General features: G+C 41.8%; 1 protein-coding gene across 1 annotated transcript; it reads left to right on the top strand.

Moving 5' to 3' along the window:
- Positions 1-16,313: 16,313 nt before the first annotated feature.
- Positions 16,314-21,368, top strand: LOC119540840 (protein polybromo-1-like). The gene is made up of 2 exons (XM_037844749.1): positions 16,314-17,651; positions 21,339-21,368. The coding sequence occupies exons 1-2, from the start codon at positions 16,329-16,331 to the stop codon at positions 21,366-21,368; spliced, it is 1,353 nt and encodes a 450-aa protein (XP_037700677.1). The 5' UTR covers positions 16,314-16,328.
- Positions 21,369-23,947: the final 2,579 nt, after the last annotated feature.

Here is a 23,947-nt window from a genome sequence, read left to right as displayed (position 1 = left end):
CCTCTAGTCTTGTACTATGAGTGTCCAGAATCTTTTTAATTTGGTCAACAGTTTCTTTAATTTCCATAAGATCATCCATTTTTTATTTAGTCTTGCAATGTCTTCTTTATGCTCTTCTAGAGTCTTCTTGATTTCCTTCATATCCCGTACTATGGTCTCATTGTTCATCTTTAGTTCTTTGAGTAGCTGCTCTAGGTGCTGTGTCTCTTCTGGTCTTTTGATTTGGGTGCTTGGGCTTCGGTTATCCATATCCTCTGGTTTTTTCATATGCTTTATAATTTTCTGTTGTTTTTGGCCTCGTGGCATTTGCTGAACTTGATAGGGTTCTTTTAGGGTTTGTAGACCTATTGAAGTCCTTATCTCTAATTTATCAGATCTACAGCTTCGTGGAGTACACTTTCTCTAACTAACCAGCAGGTGGCATCCACGAGCCACCTGTTCTCCACAAGCCGGTTCTCCCCTGCTTAGCCTTTTTGGTGAGTGGGGGAGTGAGTTTTGTGGGGCCCAATTGGTGTACCAAGCTTGAGTGTGTAGTTGGTGTTGCCTGCCCTGTATGTGGGGCGTGTTTCTGGGCAGTCGGGGAGGGGGGGTGGCCCTAACAATCAAATCTCCCTGGTGATCCTAGATCTTTTAAAGCTGCTGCAATAGTCTAATCCTTCAGTTCAGTCCTGCCACAGTTTGTCTCTGCCACTGACCCACAAGTCCTTGGTATTGGCGTATGGCTCCTGAGACTTGCAAGTGGGCCCCTCTTCCAGGCTGTGCACCCCGGGTCCTCTGTTGAGGGATGACTGTGCTATGTCACAGGTGAGTGCCGTCCCCTCAGGGCAGTTCTGGGCTGCTGGGCTGTGTAGGGAGGCTCCCAGTCTGCTCAAATGATGGCTGAATGGGGCTTTGTTAATTCACACTGCTCTACCTTTCCAACTCTGGGACAATCAGCTGAGGTTGCAGGGAAGGCTAATGTCCACGCCCAGTTTTGTGGTGTGTGCGTTATCTGAAACACTTCAGTCACACTGGGTTGTCTGGGGCAGTTCTGGGCTATGGGGCCGGTGACGGGCAGGAGTGTTTCCTGTCCACCAGGATGGTGGCTGTGAGCAGACACCCCCGTTTTCTTGGGACGTTGTGGTGTTTAGTGAATTTTCTCAGCCACTGAATTATTGCCTTTTGTCTCAGAGCTCTCTTAGTTCTGCTCTTGACTTGACATGCCCAAATTGAAAGTCTTTGAAGCTTTCTGTATTGGGCTTCTTAGAGTAATTGTTTTAGAAAAAGAAAAAAGGATTAAAAAAAAAAAAAAAAAGGGTCCTCCTCAGAGATCTAATGGGTTATTGAAATGCTAAGAGACAAAGCAACCAGGGCCATTAAGGAAAGGTCCACAGGGCAGAGAGATCAGCTTTTCTTCGGGATTTGCATATGCGCCTTAGGGCCTGAGCTCCGCCCTTCCCCTTTCTGTGTTCACCAGAACTCTAAAAATCCTCTGCTTTTATTTTGAAGTTTTTCGTGTTGTTGTTTTTTTTTCTATGCCTGTCTCCTCTCTGCTGGGCTGGCTGCTCTCAGATTCTCTGGTGTCTGGTCTCTGTCTATCTATGGTTGGAGTCTGGATCAGTAGAATGAGTTTCCGATAAGAGCAGCCACTGCAGTTCTCCCTTCTCCTTCCCGGAGCTGACAGCTCCTCCTCCCACAGGACTGAGCCTGGCAGGGAGGGGCGCGGGTCCCCTGGCCGCAAAAACTTACAGATTTCGCCAATCTCAGCAGTTCGACATTTTCATGAGTGTTGTATGAAGTATGCCCAAAGACAGATTGCTCTGTGGTGTCCAGTCCACGCACTTCCTGACTTTCTACCTACTTTCCTGGAGGAGTAACTAAAACATACAGCTCACCAGTCTTCCATCTTGCCCCGCCTCTGGAATGGCTTTTTAAATGGATAAGGGGAAGATTCTGGAAGACTTGTGAGGAACTTGATAGAAAAGGGCTAGACTGCTTTGAAGAGACTCTTGGTAGAAATAAGGACTCTAAAGATACTTCTGATAAGGCCTTGAGCAGAAATGATGAATATGTTGTTGCAAACTGGAAGGAAGGCAATCATTGTTTTAAAGTGGCTGAGAATTTGGCAAAATTGAGTCCTGGTGTTGGATGGAAGGCAGAATTTGAAAGTGACAACCTGGAATATTTAGCTGATGAGATCTCCAAGCAAATTATAGAAGAAGTAGCCTGGCTTCTACTTGCAGCTTATAGTAAAATGCAACAGGACAGAGATAAACTTAGAACTGAACTCTTGGGTACAAAGAAACCAGAACTTTGGAGCAGACAGCAGCCACATGCCTTTCTAGCTAACAGAGGTTTTCTGGACACCATTGGCCATCCTCCAGCAAAGGTACCCAATTGTCGGTGTGTTACCTTGGACAATTTATAGCGTTAAGACTGTAACTGTGTAACCAAATAAACCCCCTTTTATAAAAGCCAATCCATCTCTGGTGTTTTGCATCCTGGCAGCATTAGCAGACTAGAACATCTGTCCGTACACTGGATAAAGGGAGTGGGAACCACAAAGTTTTCACAATCACACAGTCACACAGTGTAAGCTATATAGTTATACAATCATCTTCAAGAATAAAGGCTACTGGGCTGTGGCTCAACAGTTTCAGGTATTTCCTTCAAACTATTCCAGTACACTAAAAACTAAAAAGGGATATCTATATAATGCATAAGAATAACCTCCAGAATGACCTCTCAACTCCATTTAAAATCTCTCAGCCACTGAAACTTTATTTTGTTTCATTTCTTTTCCCCCTTTTGATCCAAGAAAACTTTGACAATCATTTTCAAAAGACTTTTTCTAGTGTGTCCACAGTCTGGTCTTCCTCATTGATGTTTTCTGTATTTTTATCCTCTTCCTTTGGATGGGCCATAATTTCCTGTTTCTTTTTATGTCTTGTAATCTTTTGTTGCACACTGTACATTTTAATATTTTAAAATGTTATCTCTGTAATTTGTTCCCTGCAATGTCTGTTTCTTGAGTCTGCAAGCAGCTGGTGATATGACATGGATTTTCTTGAGTGTAAGCCCCCCTATCTAGAAGGTCTACCCAAGGTGAATGCAAAGTACAGGGTCTTCCCTCTCTTCTCTGGGCCTGTGTCTTCTCCTGGGCTTGTGCTTGCTAGTGGCCTTAAGAGTTCCCCCTTTCCACATGCATTTGAATGTCTCCTCTACTTGCCAGGACAGAGACCTTCTCCCTCTCCCTGGTGTTCCACTGCTGGAGTTAAATCAGGTAAGCCTTTGCCCCAGACCATCTACCTGAGTTGTTTGTTACATTGCTTTCATTGTTTCAACCTGCGTATGCCTGGAGGGCAAATTCTGGGAGGGGGAACCCTGGGGAGAAGTTTCCCAAAGTCAGTCTTTCCAGACAGAACAAGGCCAGGGACCCCAAAAAAAGGGAGTGCCAGCTGTCTCCAAACTGCCCTGGAGAAGAGATGAGGGAGGGGTGAGATAGGGTGCCAGGATCTTCTGCCATTGCTCCCCAAATCTTCACTTTCTTGACCTGCCCAAGAGATGCAGCTCATCAGTTGTCCTCAGCAGCTGTGAGGAAGCATCCTGTCTTTAATTTGCCTCTGCCGCCTTTGTCCTGGGTAGAATGGAACAATGGCCAACCTCAGAGCTGGGCTCCCAGTGATCGGAAGTAGCTAATCAAAAGCCATGATCAACAATCAGCCCTTGCCCACCCCAGATCTTAAAGAAGTGGATTTTTATGTCCATTTCTGGCACCAGCAAGCCACACCAGGAGCTGGACCTCACTGCTGTCTGCCATGAGAGTGGGATATGGGCCTTGGTAACCTCTATGGAGAAAGAGCAATTTACTGGTTTTTACTGTAACTTAACAGCCTCTTCCTCCTGCTGTTCCCTGGATGTTTACAGTGTTCTACTAGACTTGAGTTTTGAGGTAGTTGACTCAGAATGTTCTTGCCTGTTTAATAGTTGTTCTGGTGGAGGGACTGATTCTTAGACCTTCCTATTCTCCCATCTGCTCACCCACAGTTCTTCTGCAATGCTTTCTTAATTCAACCTATATGGGCAGGGATTTTTCATTTTAGATTCCTTATTAGTTTTAAACTTATCTTGCTGGGCTTGGTGGTTTTCATTGATTCTGACATTTGTATTTTAAGGGTGGATTTCTATAAAAGGGGAATATCTTGAACTTTTTTACAAAAGAGAAAGTCCTTGTGTACTTTTTATTTTGGTTGACTTCCCAAAAGAAGGTTCAGAAATATTTGTTGAGTATTTATAAATACCAAGAGCTTACATTACTTCCTTGAGTTTCATTCCCATAACAACCCTGGGAGGTAGCCACTTTTATTTCCCAACATAGAAGCTTCCTTTTAATTTAGGGATGTTAATAAATCACTTTCAAGTGTGGGAAAGCACCTATCCCTCAATACACACATTCATGCATACACTTAACCTGATCATCTGTTGGGGAGCTGTCAGAACTAAGACTTCCTGCATTGTATGTTATTAAATTTGACTCTTTTTCTTATCCAGCCTTATATCTTTGGGACATAGCACAGTACCTGCATGTGATAAGTATTCACTAAATATTTGTTAAATAAATACTAACTCCAAAATAACACATCTTTAAGACCAGGAAAGATCCCTCATGGGACAGGGGCTATCGGCTTTCAAAACATTCCTTGAAAACCAATGCTTTGCTAGCAGTACTAGTATGAGCTTCATCACTTCCACTGCCTTTTCCTCTGCAATCAAGTTTCAAATGCCTCTCAGATTCTGGATCTTTGTTGGACCTGACCTCATATTTGGTGACTCCTTGGTTGATCCTTAGTTCTTGATCTCAGAGCCCACACCCACCCCCCACCCCAGCCTTTGTCACTTGCTCTTGCCTGGTTTGGGTGTTCTGCCTTTGTACCTGCCCTGTGACTGCTTCTAGAGCCTCATTTCCAGTCAGTGGCCTCACATTGCTTCTGCCATCCCGAAAGGACTCTGTCAATGCACGAAACCCTTTCTATTTGGTGTGTTCATGAGGTTATGAGTTTTATTCCTTGTTGAGCCAGATACATTTATAAAGAGGATTTATCTGTCTACTGACCAGAGATTTGGAAGATTCAGTAAGCCTTGTCATATCTCTCTAAGTGAGAAACCAGTAATAGAGTGTCTCAGTTTCCTAGGGCTGCTGTAACAAAGAACCACAAACTGCATGGCTTAAAACAACAGAAATTTATTATCTTACAGTTCTGGAGGCTGGAAGTCTGAATCAAGGTGTCAGCAGGGCCAGGATCCCTCTGGAGTCTATGGGAAGGATCCATTCCATGCCTCTCTCCTGGCTTCTGGTGGTGGCCAGCCATCCTTGGCCTTCCCTGGCTTGTGCCATGTGCTGGTTTGAATGTATTATGTCCCCCATAACGCCATTATCTTTGATATAATCTTGTGTGGGCAGAGGTATCAGTGTTGATTAGATTGTAATTCTTTGAGTGTTTCCATGGAGATGCGCCCCACCCAACTGTGGGTGATGACTCTGATTGGATAATTTCCATGGAGGTGTTACCCCACCCATTCAGGGTGGGTCTAAATTAAATCACTGGAGCCATATAAATGAGCTGACAAACAGAAGGAACTCAGTGCAGCTGAGAGTGACATTTTGAAGAGGAGCTACAGCCAAGAGGGACACTTTGAAGAATGCACAGGAGCTGAGAGAGTAGCTGCAGATGAGAGACAGTTTGAAGATGGCCATTGAAAGCAGACTCTTGCTCTGGAGAAACTAAGAAAGGACAAACACCCCAAGAGCAACTGAGAGACATTTTTGAGGAACTGCAGCCTAGAGAGGCACATCCTGAGAGAAAGCCATTTTGAAACCAGAACACTGGAGTAGACACCAGCCATGTGCCTTCCCAGCTAACAGAGGTTTTCCAGACATCACTGGCCATCCTCCAGTGAAGGTACCTGATTGTTGATGCATTACCTTGGACACTTTATGGCCTTAAGACTGTAACTGTGTGACCAAATAAACCCCCTTTGTAAAAGCCAATCCATTTCTGGTGTTTTGCACTCTGGCAGCATTAGCAGACTAGAACATGCCATAACTGAATCTCTGCCTCCACGGTCATGTAACCTTCTCCCATGTGTCTGCATCTCCTCTCCCCTTCACATTGGATGAATGGCCCACCCTATTGCAGTATGAGCTCAGTTTAAATTGCCCAATCTCATCTGTAATGACCCTATTTCCATTCAAGGTCACATTCTAAGATATGAGGGAGCAGGACTTCAACATTAGTGTTTAGGGGGACACAATGCAGTCCATGACTCAGGACTTCATCCTGAAAGGCACTACCATGTTGGAAAAGTTTTAAGAAATGTGGTGATCAATTGATGAGAGTGATGGAAGACATATAAGGCAGGATATGATACGAGAAATGCCTTCCCTTGTAGAAATCAGCACTTACTGTGTCTTGGGAGTAGCACAAGATGACAGCAATGACATGATGATGATGATGGGCATTTATTGAGTGCCTCTTAGGTGCAGGCACTGTGCTGATCTCATTTACTCTCACACTAATCCCAGAAGGTAGACATTACAAGGTTCTTCTCTTAGGAATAAGGAAACTAAGACTGAGAGGTATATGCCTTGACCAAGGTCCTAGAGAAGACGTGAAGGAATGGGGATTTAAAGTCACAATTGATTGTCCTCAAAGCTCACCCTCTTAACCAAAACACCAAAAGCCACAGATGTCAAAACTGAGGTTGCCCCACGAAGCAGGAAGGGCATTCGCTGCCTGCTGCCATGGTTCTGAAGGGGGAAGGCAGGGAGCTGTCTTCTTGGGCTGCTTCCTTTACTGTCCTCGTTGGTGTTTTGCATGGAGGAGATGCACTCTCTATATGCACTGACTACTGTTTCCCTGTGGTCTAATGCCAGAAGAGAAGACATTAGAGCTCATGCAGGCCACGCCTGGCTGACATTGGAATAGAGCCCACACTTCCCAGCACTGATCTGGACCTACCTGCACTCACAAAATTCCTTAATCTGTGCAAATTAGTATTTCCATCTGAATCTTCCTAGACCCAATGACCCAATGTTTTTGTGGACACTTTCCTAATCACTTGGGTTCCCACTGCTCCAAGTTCTTGTAAAGGCCCTTCTGCCCACTGCACCCCTTGCCCGCTACTTTGGATGCTTCATCACTCAGGGTCTTGTGCTTTATTTATTCACCCATGTTATAATGACGGCATTTTTAAAGGAGGGGCTCTGTATATTGCAATATATTCTTGTGAGATGAACAAATGAATGAGTGGATGATTACAGAAATCAGATAAATATATTTCCCTAAAGCATTTGACGGTCTCCATAAATTAATATAAAGAGGCCAAATGATATGAACTATGATTTCATAAGCTAAGGCTCCCAAGGGTGATGCCCAATGCAGGTGAGTGGTATTATGGAATGAACTGCATCTTCCAAAAAGATATGTTGAAATCCAAGTCCCTGGTATCTTAGAGTGCCACCTTATTTGGAAATGGGCCATTGCTGATGGAAGCAGGCAAGTTAAAATGAGGTCATAGTGGAGTTGGGTGGATCCTTAATCCAATATGACAGGCATGCATATAAGAAGGGGACATTAGGACACAGACAGACACAGAGAAGAGAACGCCATGCGATAGCCGAGACAGAGACTGAGGTCAAAGCCCAAGGATTGGCAGCAACCTCCAGAAGTCAGGAGGAAGGCGTGAAACAGAGCCTTCCCTGGAGACATCAGATATTGTTAGCGCTTAGCTAACACACCAACCTGGATTTCGAACTTCTAGCTTCTGTAACACCTTGACAATAATTTCTGTTGTTTTAGGCCACTCTGTTTGTGGTCCTTGTTTCGACAGCCCTAGGGAAAACTAAGACAAGTGGTGAGGAGAGCGGACCCAGTCACTGGCCTGCCTGGGTTTGAATCCCAGCTCCACGGCTGCTACCAATGCGTGACCTCAGCAAGTCATTTAATGTCATGTGAGTCATTTTCCTCTATAAAGCAAGGAAGAGGAAAACATCTCATTCATAGTGTTGTGAAGATTAAATGAGTCCACATCTATAAAACGCTGAGAATAGGGGCTGGGCACATGGTGAGATCTATGGGTTAGCCTTACTGTTTTGTTTTGTTTTTGTTTTTTATTATTAGTCGTTCAGATGGAACTGCTTATGCACAGTGTGCATTGCAGGACTGCACTGAAATGCTTCTGTCACGGGCCTGGCCCCAGGGGTGGCAGGAGCTCCGTAATGGTATGATAGAAACATTAATATTCACAGCCACATAATCAGCTCCATGGCGACCCTGGGTGCCACATGTTTCCCATGCCTTGTCTCCAGCCATCAACAATCTTGCAAAGATGGGCATTTAAGCTCCACTTTTTGGAAGAGGGAACTCAAGTTCAGAAGAGGCAAAACGTCTTGCCCAAGGCCACATCATTAGAAGGTGGAGTCAGAATTTCCACCGGAATTGTATGAAAGATCATATGATCACACTGCATCAGGCTGACTTCTCATCAAACATCCTCTAAATTAGGGAAGAAGATAAAAATTGTTTCTGTCTCTTTTTTTGGACATCTAGCTTGTGTAGGACACTGCAGGGGCTTCACAGACAGTTATTTCATTCTAAGGACTCGCCACAGGAGTAAAGAGCTATACTTTACAGAGTAAACCCAAACTCAGAGATGTTAATGATTTGTCCCAAAGAACACAGCTGTGATGTCCAGAGATGGGACTTAAACCCAAGTCTAAATCAGAGGGCAGACTTTTCTCATGCTGCCCCAGCTCTGAGCAACTTCTGCCAGTGGATAATGAGAAGTTGAGGCAATTGACCCCATGCTTTCAAGTACAGGGTGGCTGGGCACCCCTCAGCAGGAGTGAGAATGGCTCTTCCAGGTGCTGATTAAAATAAATAAAAATAATGGGAGATCTGTGCCATACACACACTATCTGTGTGTAATCCCCCACCCCACTCCACCCCCAAAACAAAGTGGGGAGGCTTTTCCTAACCTTTCGCAGGATTTGCCTTTCAGGGACTCATTTATCCAGTATTTTTGTTTCAAGATTGCTCTGTGTTACTTTAACCCAAGTTCTTCTAGACTTACACTGCCCACTCTAATAGTCACCAGCCAACATGGCCATGGAGCTCTTGAGATGTGGCAGGTCTGAACTGAGATGTGCTCTAAAGTGTAAAATATACTCCAGATTTCGAAGGCTTGGTATGATGAAAAGAATGGATAATGTCTTACCAATCATTGTTAATATTGATTGCACATCAAAATAATAAGATTTGGGATAAATTGGGTTAAATAAAATGTGATTAAAATCGTCGGTTTCTTTTTAGGTGTTTGTTTAATGTGATTACAAGAAAACTTAAAATCTCATTTGTGGCTGGATGTGTGACTTGTATTATATTTCTGTTGGGCCGAGTGGATCTGGATGAAGATGTTGGGGAGTGGGAAGGTAGGAAATGGACACCTGCTCCCTTTAACTGCTCCCAGGGATGATTGCTGCCCACACAGGAAAAAGCCTATCCATTAAACAACTCACCAAAGCATATTAGAGAGTGTTGACAGCTTAATATTTTACCTACCACTGGCATCTTAATTTTTAAAAGACACCTGTGTCACTGTACTTATTGTACCTCATAACATGTATTCAGTCCTTTGTGCCACTCTGCTATGGCTTTTACATGCATTATTTTACCTAATGTTTTAGTTTGGTAAAGTGGCTGAACTGGGTTGGTTTTTACAATGGGGATTTATTAACTTAAAACTTACAGTTCTGAGGCCATGAAAATGTCCAAATCAAGGTATCAATAGGCAATGTTTTCTCTCTAAAGACCAGCTACCGGTGATCTTGGCTCCTCTGACACATGGTGATGTCTGCTGGTCTCTCCCTTCTCTCCTGGGTTTTGTTGTTTCCAGCTTCTGGCTTCAGTGGCTTCTTCTCTGTTTCTGTGTCTTTCTCTCTCAGCTTCTGTGTCTTTTTCTATTTCATCCTCCAGTAAGAGGATTAAGACTCACTTGGGGCATGCCTCAACTGAAATAACCTAATCAAAAGGTCCCACCCACAATTGGTTCACACCCACAGGAATGGATTGGCTTTAAGAACATGATCTTTTGGGGTCCATAAAACCTTCAGACCATCATACCTAATATTCATAACTGGTCTACAAGTTAGTACTAGTATTTCCTCCTTTAATGGATGAGAAAATTGAGGCTTCCACAAGTTAAGGGAGACTTTCAGAGGCTTTACACATTGCAAACAAACTCAGCAATTCTGACTGCAGAGTCTAACCCATAACTCCTATGCCAGCGAGGAACTTCAACTTCTACTGTTGGGGTTTCTTTGGGACTTGAGGAGTCCTTCTGGGAGGACAGGGTGGCTGGGAAGAACTCTTGCTGTGCAGTGTGTGAACAGAGGTCAGGGCAGATTTAAGTCAAAGCAGATCTGCCACAAAGTGATTTAGGACACGTTAACCTCGCAGAGCCTCAGTTTCCCCATTTGTCAAAAGGGATAATAATACCTCCCTCATTGAAATGTTGTGAGAATTCTATAAGATTATTTCTTTACCAGCACCACAGCCATGATTCAGGGCTTGTTCCCCACCCCTTCCATTCAATTGTTTTACATGTGTTTGGAATGAATGATAAAAATCCATGGATTATAAAAACAAGATTAAAACAGAGGAAAAGTGAGAAAAAAATAGGGTCCCAAAAGTTTGGCAATTTCTCATGTGGTGTTTAGGTTGCTTGGGCAGGCTTCTGGGGAGGGAAAAAATGTTATTTGTCCCAGGAGTGAGACAAAGTCATGGGTAGCCTTTGAGCTGTCAGCTCCCTCACTTGTAACTAATCTGGATGAGCTAATTGAATGGATTTCATAGCAGTCTCCATCGATTTTTAGGATGTTCACATTGATCCAGGAGGATTAGAATCTTGGACAACTACCATTGTCCGGTATCTGTGATCACTGAAGGGAGGAGAGATGAAGTTGCATTTTCTAGAATGTTGATCCACAATGCCCATCTCCTTGGACCCACTCTTTTGAAATCAACAACCGTTACTGTGTAGTGCAAATATAGTTGCTGGGCAGAGCAAGCAAACAAGTTTGGAGAAAACTTGGGCCATTTACATTCCTCTCACTTAGAATTTTCGAGAGACCCTCTCCTATGTAGTTTCTCGGGTCTGGGCAGCCGCTGAGGAATTCTGGCTCTCCCTCTCTCCCTGAATCAAAATCAGGGATTTGGAAAAGGAGTCTCGTGAAAGAAATTGACCATGCCACATCTCTGTTCTCTTTAGTTGTGTAAGCATTTATTGTACCATAATGTCCAGTCAAAAAAGGGGGACCAATTCTCAAGAAAAGCCCTACTGACATCTGCACCTGTAATCAGAGGGAATCTGGCCAGGGCTCTGAAAAGATTCAGGGACTCTTGCTGCTCCTTCTGGCTCTGGGTGAGTGTCCCAAAGGCTGGAAGTCTTTGGAGCTGCAGAATTGATTTCCACCTTGACAAACTGTCTACTCAGAGGGCAGAGTCTGTTTCTGCAAGGAGAGCAAGAAGGTCGAGCAAGGACCAGTCTTTCTTGCAGCCAAGTAAGTGCTTGGCAGGAAAAACAGCATGAGGCACTGTAGCTTTCGTTGGGAATCCCAGTTCGTAAACAGAGAAGCTGCTTCACATCCTCCGTATGAATTTCCAACATTTTATTTTGTTTTAGTCTTGCTCTGAGATTTAAAAAAGGCATCGTATATTTGACTCTTTGCATGAAAACTTTAGCCACGGGATAGGAAGTCGTAATTGAGTAGAGTTACATGGGAACTCAATTTACAGTAGCTCCTCTTGGGATTATATTTTTAAAATCTCCAACCAGCCTTTAAAAAGTGCTCATTAGAGCAGCCGGTCACGAGTTTTGGAAAGTATGTGGCCTTGGCAGCGCAAAGCCAGTTCATCTTTTAGCCATTTTAGGATCGCCTTTGCAAAAACAACTGTGACTGTGAGTTCTGTGATTTCATTTTCTGGGCTTTTTGTCTCCATCTGGCTTGTACCAAATGTGGGGTCACTAGCTGAGGAATTCTCACAGACGGCGTCAACTAACAGCAATCATTTCTTCTTCCCTGGCAGTGAAATGCAGTGAATATCTGAAACCCTTAGATTATGAAAAACTTCATGTTGTTTTCTCTGGGTATGTATCTATGTACATGTATATGCATATGTTTTTAGTCCTATTTGTGGTTTAATAACAGATTAGCAAACCTGAGATTTGCTTTTTAATTCTCTGCCAGTGACCTATCCCAGAGCATTATCTCAGGTGAGTAACTTTTCTATGATGTATTGCACTTTTTCCCCCTCTCAATAATTTTAATTTTTGATTGACTAAATGTTGTCATAGAAAGTAAGGAAGTCTAGGTCTAGGAGTGAGGAGCCACGTGACTTTAGGCAGCTCACTTAATTTCTTAGCTTCAGTTTCCTCTGTGGGAAAACAACTGCCTATTCCATTGGGTTAATGTAAGAATTGAATGAGTGAATATGGAAGCTTTTCATAAACCAAAGTCCTGAATGAACACTGTCATTCTCCTTGCTCACGAAATGCCCACGCCCAGTATATAAAGTCTTTCCTCATTCCAAATTTTGTTTAGTTGCCTTAGAAATGCACGGCCATATTGCATAAGGCAGTATACACTCTTTGGACACCTCCCATGTGTAAAGCAAAATGTTAGGTGCTGGGAGTGGGAGGAGAAAGGTAGAGGTTCAGAAATAAGTAGGACGTCGTCTCTGCCCTCAAGAATCTTTAAATTGGAAACCAGTATTTTACATGGATATGCTCATTAATAGTGATTTTTAACTCACTGGTTCCAAGTCCACTGGCTCATGAAGCTTAAAGATGATTGATGTGGCATTGGGTATACAAACCTCTTAAAGGGTAGGTGTGAAATAGTTGCAGCCAGTTTTTATAAAAGTTAAACGATGTGTACATATGTTCAGGTACTCACACCAGTGGGAGTTTTGCAGATTTGTGCTTCTGTAATTCTAAACAGAGTCGTTCTCTGGTGGGTAGGTTGAGGAGCCCATTCTGCTGAATCTTGGTGCTGCAGACACTGCTGCTCTACTCTAATCACTCTAATTACTCTAATTAAAGGAGTGGCTGGAATCCTTTGGCCCACCCCATTCTTGCAAATCCTGCAGAAGTGGCTGGCAAAACCCCAAGACAGAGAGAGCCTCTGTGATAATGGTATTTGCTAACCACTCCAGCCCCAACTGTGCCATCCCACCACTTTTGAGACAGTTTCGACCTACATAGCATCTCCCCCACCCTGTCCCCTTCCCTCCCCACCCCCACCCCCACTGCCCTCATTGCTCCAAAGGGACCAGATTTAATTACACTTATTTGAATCTCTCTCAAACCTACCTTTTGTTTTTGGGAGGGGCAAGTATGTATACTCATAACATGGATTACTGCTGCTTATAAAACAACCCTCATTATCCCTCAATTTTTTAACAATGCAAAACAAAACAGAAGTCAGCTCTGTGGAGCTAGGATGTGAGACTGGTAGGTTTTTATTGGAGGGATGTGGGGTTGTGGAAAAGTCTGAGACTGGACCACTAATGTCTGGTGTGTGTATGGGGCCACCAGACAGGAAAGATGAAGGAAGTGGTTTGCCCCGAGACAAACCTATAAGGAGTTTGTGTATCTGTCTATTTATCTGTCTGTCATCTATCTTTTTAAAAGTATAAAGAGGGAGAACCTAAGATGGTGGCTAGGAGAGACAGGGCAAAAAAACACCTCCATGAAAAATAATAGATAGAGGTCAGACAGTGACCCAGAACACCAGTTCCAGCGATGCACCAGCTGGACAAGGTCTGTTAAATCCACAGGGACTGTGCACTAGGTGAAACCGGGAGTCTGCATTCTGAAACGAGTGAGTGAGCCGGCTGAATATCCGGCAGCCACACTGCAGTGTGGGGAAACCGTGGGTTGGTGTTTGGAGATGGACTAGTTCTTTTTTAAAAAAACCCAAAAGCAGCTGCAGATATGGCAGCAAGAACCACACAGTGAAGCGTGGCAGGAAAGGGCTGTGCAAACGCTTCAATATCTGGCATGGAAGATAGCCTTTCACACACCTGCTGCTAATTGTCTCAGAGCAAGGAAGGCAGAGGTGAGCCAAAAGGGGAAAAAAACACACCCGTGCAGCCATCTTCCCGGCGGGCTGGGAACGCTCCTGCCTGGTGCTGGGCCCATAGCCCACAGCAGCACCAAGGGACCCAGTGTGACGGAGGTGTTTCCGGCAACACTGCAAACATGCCACAATATTGGGCGTGGACAGTAGCCTTTTGTGCACCCACAGCTAATTGTCCTGGAGCTGGGAAGGGGGAGCTGTGCGAAAAGGGGGAAATTAACATGCCCCTTTCAGCCATCTTTACAGCAGGCTGGGAATGCCCCTGCATGGCCCAGCAGCCCAGGGCTTCCCTTGAGGGATGGCGCACACTTGTGACATAGCACAGCCATCCCTCAGCAGAGACCCTGGAAGGGCACAGCTGGGAAGAGGAACCCACCCAGAAATCCCAGGGACTGTACGCCAATGCCAAGGACTAGTGGGTCGGCAGCAGAGACAATCTGTGGTGAGACTGAAATGAAGGTTTAGACTCTTGCAACAGCCTTAAATCTCCAGGAACACCTGGGAGATTTGATTATTAAAGTGGCCCTGCCTCCTTAACTGCTCAGACACATGCCCCACATTCAGGGCGGACAGCACCAACAACACACCCAAACTTGGTGCACCAATTGGACCCCCAAGAACCAGATCCCCACACACCACAAAGACAAAGTTGGGGAGAACTGACTTGAGGGAAAAAGGTGACTCGCAGACACCATCTGCTGGTTAGTTAGAGAAAGTGTATGCCACCAAGCTGTAGATCTGACAAATTAGAGATTGGTGTCTGAATAATCCTTCATATCCTAAAAGAACCCTATCAAGGAAAACAAATGCCAAGAGGCCAAAAACCACAGAAAATTTTAAAGCATGTGAAAAAACCAGACGATATGGATAACCCAAACCCAAACACCCAAATCAAAAGATCAGAGGAGACACAGTACTTGGAGCAATTAATCAAAGAACTAAAGACAAACAACAAGAGCATGGCAAGGATATAAAGGACATGAAGAAGACCCTAGAAGAGCATAAAGAAGAACTTGCAAGAGTAAATAAAAAAATAGATGATCTTATGGAAATAAAAGAAACTGTTGACCAAATTAAAAAGATTCTGGATTCTCATAGTACAAGACTAGAGGAAGCTGAACAATGACTCAGTGACCTCGAGAACCACAGAATGGAAAATGAAAGAACAAAAGAAAGAATGGGGAAGAAATTGAAAAACTCAAAATGAACCTCAGGAATATGATAGATAAAATAAAACATCCAAATATAAGACTTCTTGGTGTCCCAGAAGGGGAAGAGAAGCATAAAGGTCTAGAAAGAGTATTTAAAGAAATTGTTGGCAAAAACTTTCCAAACCTCCTACACAATATAGATACACAAAGCATAAATGCCCAGCAAACTCCAAATAGAATAAATCCAAATAAACCCACTCCAAGACATATTCTGATCAGACTGTCAAATACTGAAGAGAAGGAACAAGTTCTGAAAGCAGCAAGAGAAAAGCAAGTCACCACATACAAAGGAAACAACATAAGACTAAGTAGTGACTACTCAGTGGCCACCATGGAGGCGAGAAGGCAGTGGCATAACATATTTAAAATTCTGAGAGAGAAAAATTTCCAACCAAGAATACTTTATCCAGCAAAGCCCTCCTTCAAATTTGAGGGAGAGCTTAAATTTTTCACAGACAAATGCTGAGAGATTTTGCTAATAAAAGACCTGCCCTACTTCAGATACTAAAGGGAGCCCTACCAACAGAGAAACAAAGAAATGAGAGAGAGAGATAGAGAAATTTAACAGACATATATAGAACATTACATCCCAAATCACCAAGATACATATTCTTCTCTAGTGATCACAGAACTTTCTCCAGAATAGACCATATGCTGGGACATAAAACAAGCCTCAGTAAATTTAAAAAATTGAAATTGTTCAGAGCACATTCTCTGACCACAGTGGAATACAAATAGAAGTCATTAACCATCAGACACTTAGAAAATTCAGAAACACCTGGGGGTTAAAAATGAGTGGGAGGGGTGCTGGAGTGACAGCGGCGGCTGCGGCGGGAGGAGCAATAGCAGCAGCCATGGCGGCCACGGGGCGGGGCGTGGCGGTCGGTGACTGCGGCCGGGGTTGCAGGCGGCGGAGTGGCTGGAAGAAGTTGGATTCGATGGGTTCCAAGAGGAGAAGAGCTACCTCCCCTTCCAGTAGTGTCAGTGGGGACTTTGATGATGGGCACCATTCCATGTCCACGCCAGGCCCAAGCAGGAAAAGGAGGCGACTTTCCAATCTTCCAACTGTAGATCCTATTGCTGTGTGCCATGAACTCTATAACACCATCCAAGACTATAAGGATGAACAGGGCAGGCTCCTCTGTGAGCTCTTCATTAGGGCACCGAAGCGAAGAAATCAACCAGACTATTATGAAGTGGTTTCCCAGCCTATAGACTTGATGAAAATCCAACAGAAACTAAAAATGGAAGAGTATGATGATGTTAATCTACTGACTGCTGACTTCCAGCTGCTTTTTAACAATGCAAAGTCTTATTATAAGCCAGATTCTCCTGGATATAAAGCTGCTTGCAAACTCTGGGATTTGTACCTTCGAACAAGAAATGAATTTGTTCAAAAAGGAGAAGCTGATGAGGAAGATGATGATGAAGATGGGCAAGACAATCAGGGGACAGTGACTGAAGGATCTTCTCCAAGTTATTTGAAGGAGATCCTGGAGCAGCTTCTTGAAGCCATAGTTGTAGCCACAAATCCATCAGGACGTCTCATCAGTGAACTTTTTCAGAAACTGCCTTCTAAAGTGCAATATCCAGACTATTATGCAATAATTAAGGAGCCTATAGATCTCAAGACCATTGCCCAGAGGATACAGAATGGAAGCTACAAAAGTATTCATGCAATGGCCAAAGATGTAGATCTCCTAGCAAAAAATGCCAAAACTTATAATGAGCCTGGTTCTCAAGTATTTAAGGATGCAAATTCAATTAAAAAAATATTTTACATGAAAAAGGCAGAAATTGAACATCATGAAATGGCTAAGTCAAGCCTTCGAATAAGAACTCCCTCAAATTTGCCTGCAGCCAGGCTGACAGGCTCTTCGCACAGTAAAGGCAGTCTTGGTGAAGAGAGAAATCCCACTAGCAAGTATTACCGTAATAAAAGAGCAGTTCAAGGAGGTCGTTTATCAGCAATTACCATGGCACTTCAATATGGCTCAGAAAGTGAAGAGGATGCTGCTTTAGCTGCTGCACGTTATGAAGAAGGAGAGTCTGAAGCAGAGAGCATCACTTCTTTTATGGATATCTCAAATCCTTTTTATCAGCTTTATGACACAGTTAGGAGTTGTCGGAATAACCAAGGGCAGCTAATAGCTGAACCTTTTTTCCATTTGCCTTCAAAGAAAAAATACCCTGATTACTATCAGCAAATTAAAATGCCCATATCACTACAACAGATCAGGGACAGTAATCAAAACAGCATGGTACTGGCACAAGGACAAGACAAATAGACCAATGGTATCACATTGAAAGTTCAGAAATAAATGCTCACATTTATGCTCAATTGATTTTTCACAAGGATTCCAAGTCCACTCAATGGAGAAACAATAATCTCGTCAAGAAATGTTGCTGGGAAAACTATATATCCATATTTTAAAGAATGAAGGTGGACCTTTACCTCACACCATATACAAAAGTTAACTCCAAATGGATCAAAGACCTAAATAGAAGACCCAGAATTATAAAACCTCTAGAATAAAACATAGGGAAGCATCTTCAAGGATCTTGTGTTAGGCAGTGGTTTCTTAGACTTCACAGCAAAAGCCTGAGCAAAAAAGAAAAGATAGATCAAGGGGATTTCATCAAAATTAAAATCTTTTGTTCATCATAGGACTTGTTCATGAAAGTAAAAAGATGACCTACAGAATGGAGAAAATATGTGGAAACCTCATATCCTATAAGCATTTAATGTCCAGAATAAAGAAGTCCTACAACTCAATAACATAAAGATGATCCATCCAATTTTAAAATGGGTAAAAAAATTTCTTCAAAGAAGATTTATAAATAGCCAGTAAGCGTATGGAAAGGTGTTCAACATCATTAGCCATTAGGTAAATGCAAATGAACCTGTAGTGAGATAACATTTCACACCCACTAGAATGACTACTATTTAACGGAAAGGAAAGAACAAGTGTTGGAGAGGATGAGGATTAATAGAAACACTAGTTCATTGTTAGTGAGGATGTAAAATGGTGCAGCTGCTGTAGAAATTAGTTTCGCAGTTCCTCAGAAAGCTAAGTTTAAAGTTACCACATGACCTAGCAATACCACTTCTAGGTATATATTCAAAAGAATTGAAATCAGGGACTCAAACAGGTATTTGCACACCAGTGTTCATAGCTGCATTACTCACAGTAGCAAAAGGTGAAAACAATCCAAATGTCCAGCAACAGATGAATGGATAAACAAAATGTGGTACATACAACAGAATCTTACTCAACCATTAAAAGAATGAAGTTCTGATACATGAGACAACATAGATGAACCTGATGACATCAAGTGACAAAAGGACAAATATGGTTTGATCTCACTGATGTGAAATAATTAGAATAAGCAAATTCATAAGAATCAGAAACTAGAAAACAGGTTATCAGTGGCCAGGTAGAGGAAGGGAATGGGGAGTTAATGCTTAATTGATACACAATTTCTGTTTCAGGTGATGGAACAGTTTTTGTACTGGTTGGTGGTGATGGTCGCACAACATTGTGCATGTAATTAACACCACTTAATTGTATATTTTAATGTGGTTAATAGGGGAAATCTTAGATGGCATATATGTAACTAGAATAAAAATGTTTTAAAACCATGGGACTGTACAACACGGTGAACTCAAATGTAAACTAGGGATTATAGTTAATAGTATAATTATAATATTGTTTCTTCAGTTGTAACAAATGTACCACACTAAAATGTTAATAAAAGAGAAAACTGGGTTTGGGGTGTGGGTGGTGTTATATGGGAACTCTGTATTTTCTGTGCAATTTTTCTGTAACCTACAACTTTTCTTGTAAAAGAAAATTAAAAAAAAAAAAAGTAGGAAATAGAGAATATTAAAATACGATGTTTTGTAACTCCAAAAAAAAAAAAAAAATGAGTGGGAGATGAAAACATTCCCAGATCATCAAAAGCTGAGGGACATCATCACCAGTAGATCAGTCCTATAAGAAATGCTAAAGGGAATTGTGCAGGCTGAAAGGAAGGGACACTAAACAATTGACTGAAACCATATGAAGAAATAAAGATTTCCAGTAAAGATCACATGGTAAATATAAATACCAATACTACTGTATTTTTTGTTTGTAACTCCACTGTTTACTTCCTACAGGATCTAAAATATATAAAGTGTAATGATGAATCAATGGTTTTGGACTTAATGTAAAATATGTAACTTTTGACAAGAACTACATAAAGGTGGGGGAATGGAGGAGTATAGGAACACAGTTTATGTGTCCTATTGAAGTTAAGTTGGTATCAAAGAAAACAAGATGGTTATAGATTTAGGATGTTAAATTTAAGCCCCACGGTAAACACAAAGAAAGTGTCAGAGAATATGATCATAGAGATGAAGAGTATGGGTTATGAGAAGTGGGGGAAGGGGCAATGGGGAATTAATAAGAAATGAGTGTAAGGTTTCTGTTTGGGGTAAAGGGAAATTTCTAGTAATGGATGGTGGGAAGGTGATGGCATTGCAACATTGTGAATGTGATTAATCCCACTAAATGGAATGCTTGGGAGGGGTTGGAATGGGAAGATTTATGCTGTATATATGTTTCTACAACTGAAAAAAAGACAGTCTAAATAGATAATGACAATTAAATGCTGTAGATGATCCTGGATGAGATCTAAGAATAGAGGAGAAAAGGCTCAATAGGATACAATTGGGACATAAGAAAAAAATGAAATATAGAATGTAAACTTTATATCAGTGTTAAATTTCTTGAACTTCTTAACTACAATTAATATGATAACATCCATGAATATTCTTGTTCATAGGAAATGTATATGTGAATTATATTATTTGTTTAAGGATGTGTGCAACTTGCTCTCATATGTTCTGAAGACAGAGCAATAGATGATGGATGATAGCTAGGGAGGGACGGAGGGAGGGAGGGAGGGAAAGAAAGAAATGGTAAAGTAACAAAATATTAAAGTTGGTAGATCAGGGTATTGGTGGAGGGGGTTGGGGTATGCTGGAGTTCTGTGTATGGAGTTTGTATTATTTTTGCAACTGCTACTGTAAGTTTGAATTTATTTCAAAATAAAAATTTTAAAAAAGTATAAAGAAAAAAATAAAAAGAAACTCTGAAATCCCAACCCACTGTTTATAATTTAGTGGCATCTTCTTATGACAACCTGGACATATCATTTTGACATAAAGGGGATTCTATCATGGGTGCCATTTTGACCCTCAGTATCTTTTTCATCATTTTCTAAGTGATGCCAGCTTCCTTGGGTTCAGAATTTTGCTCAAGTACACACAGTAAATGCAGGAGCCGGAACTCCGCAGACTTTGTATTATAGTGTATTTTGTCCCAAACTTTTCTGGAATGCTATTGAATCAGATTACAAGGTATTAATTATGAGGGAACAGTCACTCTTCATTTTGGTGTGGGCACAGAAGACCTGAGGTCAGTTTTCTACTCAGAGGAAGGTTAAAACTGTAAATGTTGAAGCTCCTCTAACTCATTGTTAAACTTAAACCAATTGGTGTTCTCTGGAATCTGGGCTTGTGCCGTGGACCTGGCTATGGGGTCAGAAGTTCCATCTGTCATGCAGTCCTAAAAGCCAGCCTTTCCCCCCTATCATCTATCTTTTTAAAAGCATGCAGAAGTGTCCAAGCACTGCTTTTACATGAATAAGAGCGCTAATTAGATTTTTTTAAAAATAAACTTTATTTTGGAATGATTTCAAACATACATAAAAGTGGCAAAGCCCATGCAGAGAATTCCTATATGTCCATCAGCCAGTGTCAGTTTTCCCTAATATCATTTCATATTACCAGTGTATATTTGTCAAAACTAAGAAGTCCACACTAGTGCATTACTACTAACTAAACATCAGCCTTCATCCAGTTTCATCAGTTTTCCCATGACTGTCCTTTTCTATCCCAGGATCCAACCCTGGATACCACGTTTGTTTAGTTTTCATATCTTTTTGGCCTCCTCTGGTCTGTGATGGTTTCTGCTTTTCCTTGTTTTTCATGACCTTGACAGTTTTGAGAGCAGGTCACGCGTTCTGGTTTGCTAATGATGCCATTATGCAAAATACCAGCTGGGAAGGCATGTAGCTGGAGTCTGCTGGTCCTGGGTTGTGTTTCAGCTCATCTCTCTTGGATCCCATGTGTCCTTGCTTCTTTCTCCCAGGGCATTTCTCTCTAAACATCTGGGGGTCCTCTCTTAGCTTCTCCAGGGCAAACTCTGGGCTTCATCTCTTAGCACCTCCAAAAGTCCTTCTGTCCACATCTCCAAGCATCTCTAGGCATCAGCATCTGTGTTGGCTCCTGATCTCTCTTAAGTAATCCGGTGAATAAATCAAGATGCCCCCTGAATGGGCAGAGCCCACACCCCCATGGAAATAATTTAATCAAAGTTTTTGCCCACAGTTGGGTGAGTCACATCTCCATGGAAATACTCAATCAAAAGTTTCCACTCAAAAAGATTGGATTAAATGATCATGGCTCTTCTGGGGCCCATAACAGTTTCAAACCGGTACAGGCATTCTGCAGAATGTCCCTCAATTTGGGTTGGTCACGGGGATTTTCTCATGCTTAGACTGGGATAATGGGTTTGGTGGAAGAGGAACAGAGAGGTGAAATCACATCATCTCCAAGGGTGGGTACCTGCTCTGCTCACCACAGTAACTGCCAATGTTATCTTTGACCACTTGGGTAACGTGGTATTTGCCAGGTTTCTCAGCTGTACGCTTTCTAGCTGTGGTTTCCAGTACTCTGGAAGGGTATCACCAAGTCTAGGCTGTGCTCAGGGAGAGGAGGGATGTAGCGCCACCTCCTGGGAGCAGAAGAAATTAGATGTTTTTTGAGAAATGAGGCTCACCCAGTTCCCATTCTATCTAGTTTATAATTTGTCATCTCCTTCTACTGTAGATTCTGCAAGGGAGAATGTGTCTATCATTTCATAGCTGACAGAGGAATTAAATTGTGTTCTAGGCCCTGCAGACATAGGTCATGGAGGTGAACAAGAAATAGACTAGAAACCAGGACACAGAGGGGGAGACAGACGGAGGTTTAAACTGAGTTCTTACATGAAATCACTGTGGGGTGTGGTCTGAATTTAAGCTGTTTCATCTAAAAAAAACGAAAAAAATATCTTCTTCTTGAGATAGGTGTGAGAATTAAGTTGTATGATAAACGCAAAAGCATGGAACACAATGTTTTGGTACATAGTGGATACTCAATAAATGTTATTTTCCTTCCTTCAAGAAGGAAGAATAAAGACGAAGAAAATGATCTGGCATGGCTGCCAAGAACATGGATCTTGGCACATAACTGCTGGGTTTGAGGCCTGGTTCTGCTGCTTCATTGCTGTGTGACCCTGGGTGAGTTACTTAACCTCTCAGTGCCTCAGATTTCTCTAGAGTCAAAGCAGGATAATTGTATCTCATGTAAGTATGAAATAATCTGTAGTATGTAAGGGCATAGAACAATGACTAGTAAATAGCAAGTTCATTACAAGTATTTGTAAATATTCCATATCATTTAATTCCTATCTTGGGCATCAGGAGAAAAATGCAATATGAGTTAATTTAATGTTTAACCATTTTATAGATTACTACAACAATTCAATTTTTTCTTTCTCCCACATAACCCCCACTCACATATCATTGTATATTATTGCATCTATACACCACATGTTTTCATCCCTTCATTTGAATTTGTGTTTGGACATTTGTATTTCCAGTTTTTTCACTCTTACAAATAAAGATATCATTATTTCATGCACTTATTTGCCATCTATATAACTTCTTTGGTAAAGTATCTGTTCAAATCTTTTGCCATTTTAAAAAATTGGGCTATTTTTCTTCTACCTGAGTTGTAAGAATTCCTTATATTTTTTAGATACATATTGTTTGCTTGATATATGCTTTGCAAATATGTTCTCCTAGTTTGTGGCTTGGTTTTTCATTTTTGTAACAGACTTTTGAAAAGCACAGTTTCAAATTTTTTTAGCAGTTTTATAGAAATATAGTCACACACCATACAATACATCCAAAGTAAACAATCAGTGGCTCACCATATCATCACATAGTTGTGCATGCATCACCACAATCAATTTTAGAACATTTTCATTACTCAAAAACAAAAAACCCCATACAAAAAGCAAAACATCTCATACCCCTATCCCACCCCCATTATTGATCCCTAGCATTGGTGTGTTACATTTGTTACTGCTGATGAAAGAATATTAAAATATTACTGTTAACTATAGTCCATAGTGTGCAGTAGGTGCATTTTCCCCATATACCCCTCTATTTTTAACTCCTTGTAATAGTGGCATACATTTGTTCTAGTTCATGAAAGAACATTTTTATATTTATACTATTAATCACAGTCATCAACCACCACAGGGTTCATTGTGTTATACAGTCCCATGTTTTAACCTCTAGCTTTCCTTCTAGTGTCATACATGACTTTAAACTTCCCTTTTCAACCAAAATCACACACATAATTCAGTGCTGTTAATTACACTCACCATAATGTTTT

Source organism: Choloepus didactylus, chromosome 7 (genome assembly GCF_015220235.1).
Source record: "Choloepus didactylus isolate mChoDid1 chromosome 7, mChoDid1.pri, whole genome shotgun sequence".
Classification (NCBI taxonomy): domain Eukaryota; kingdom Metazoa; phylum Chordata; class Mammalia; order Pilosa; family Megalonychidae; genus Choloepus; species Choloepus didactylus.
This window is presented reverse-complemented; position numbering and strand designations above follow the sequence as displayed.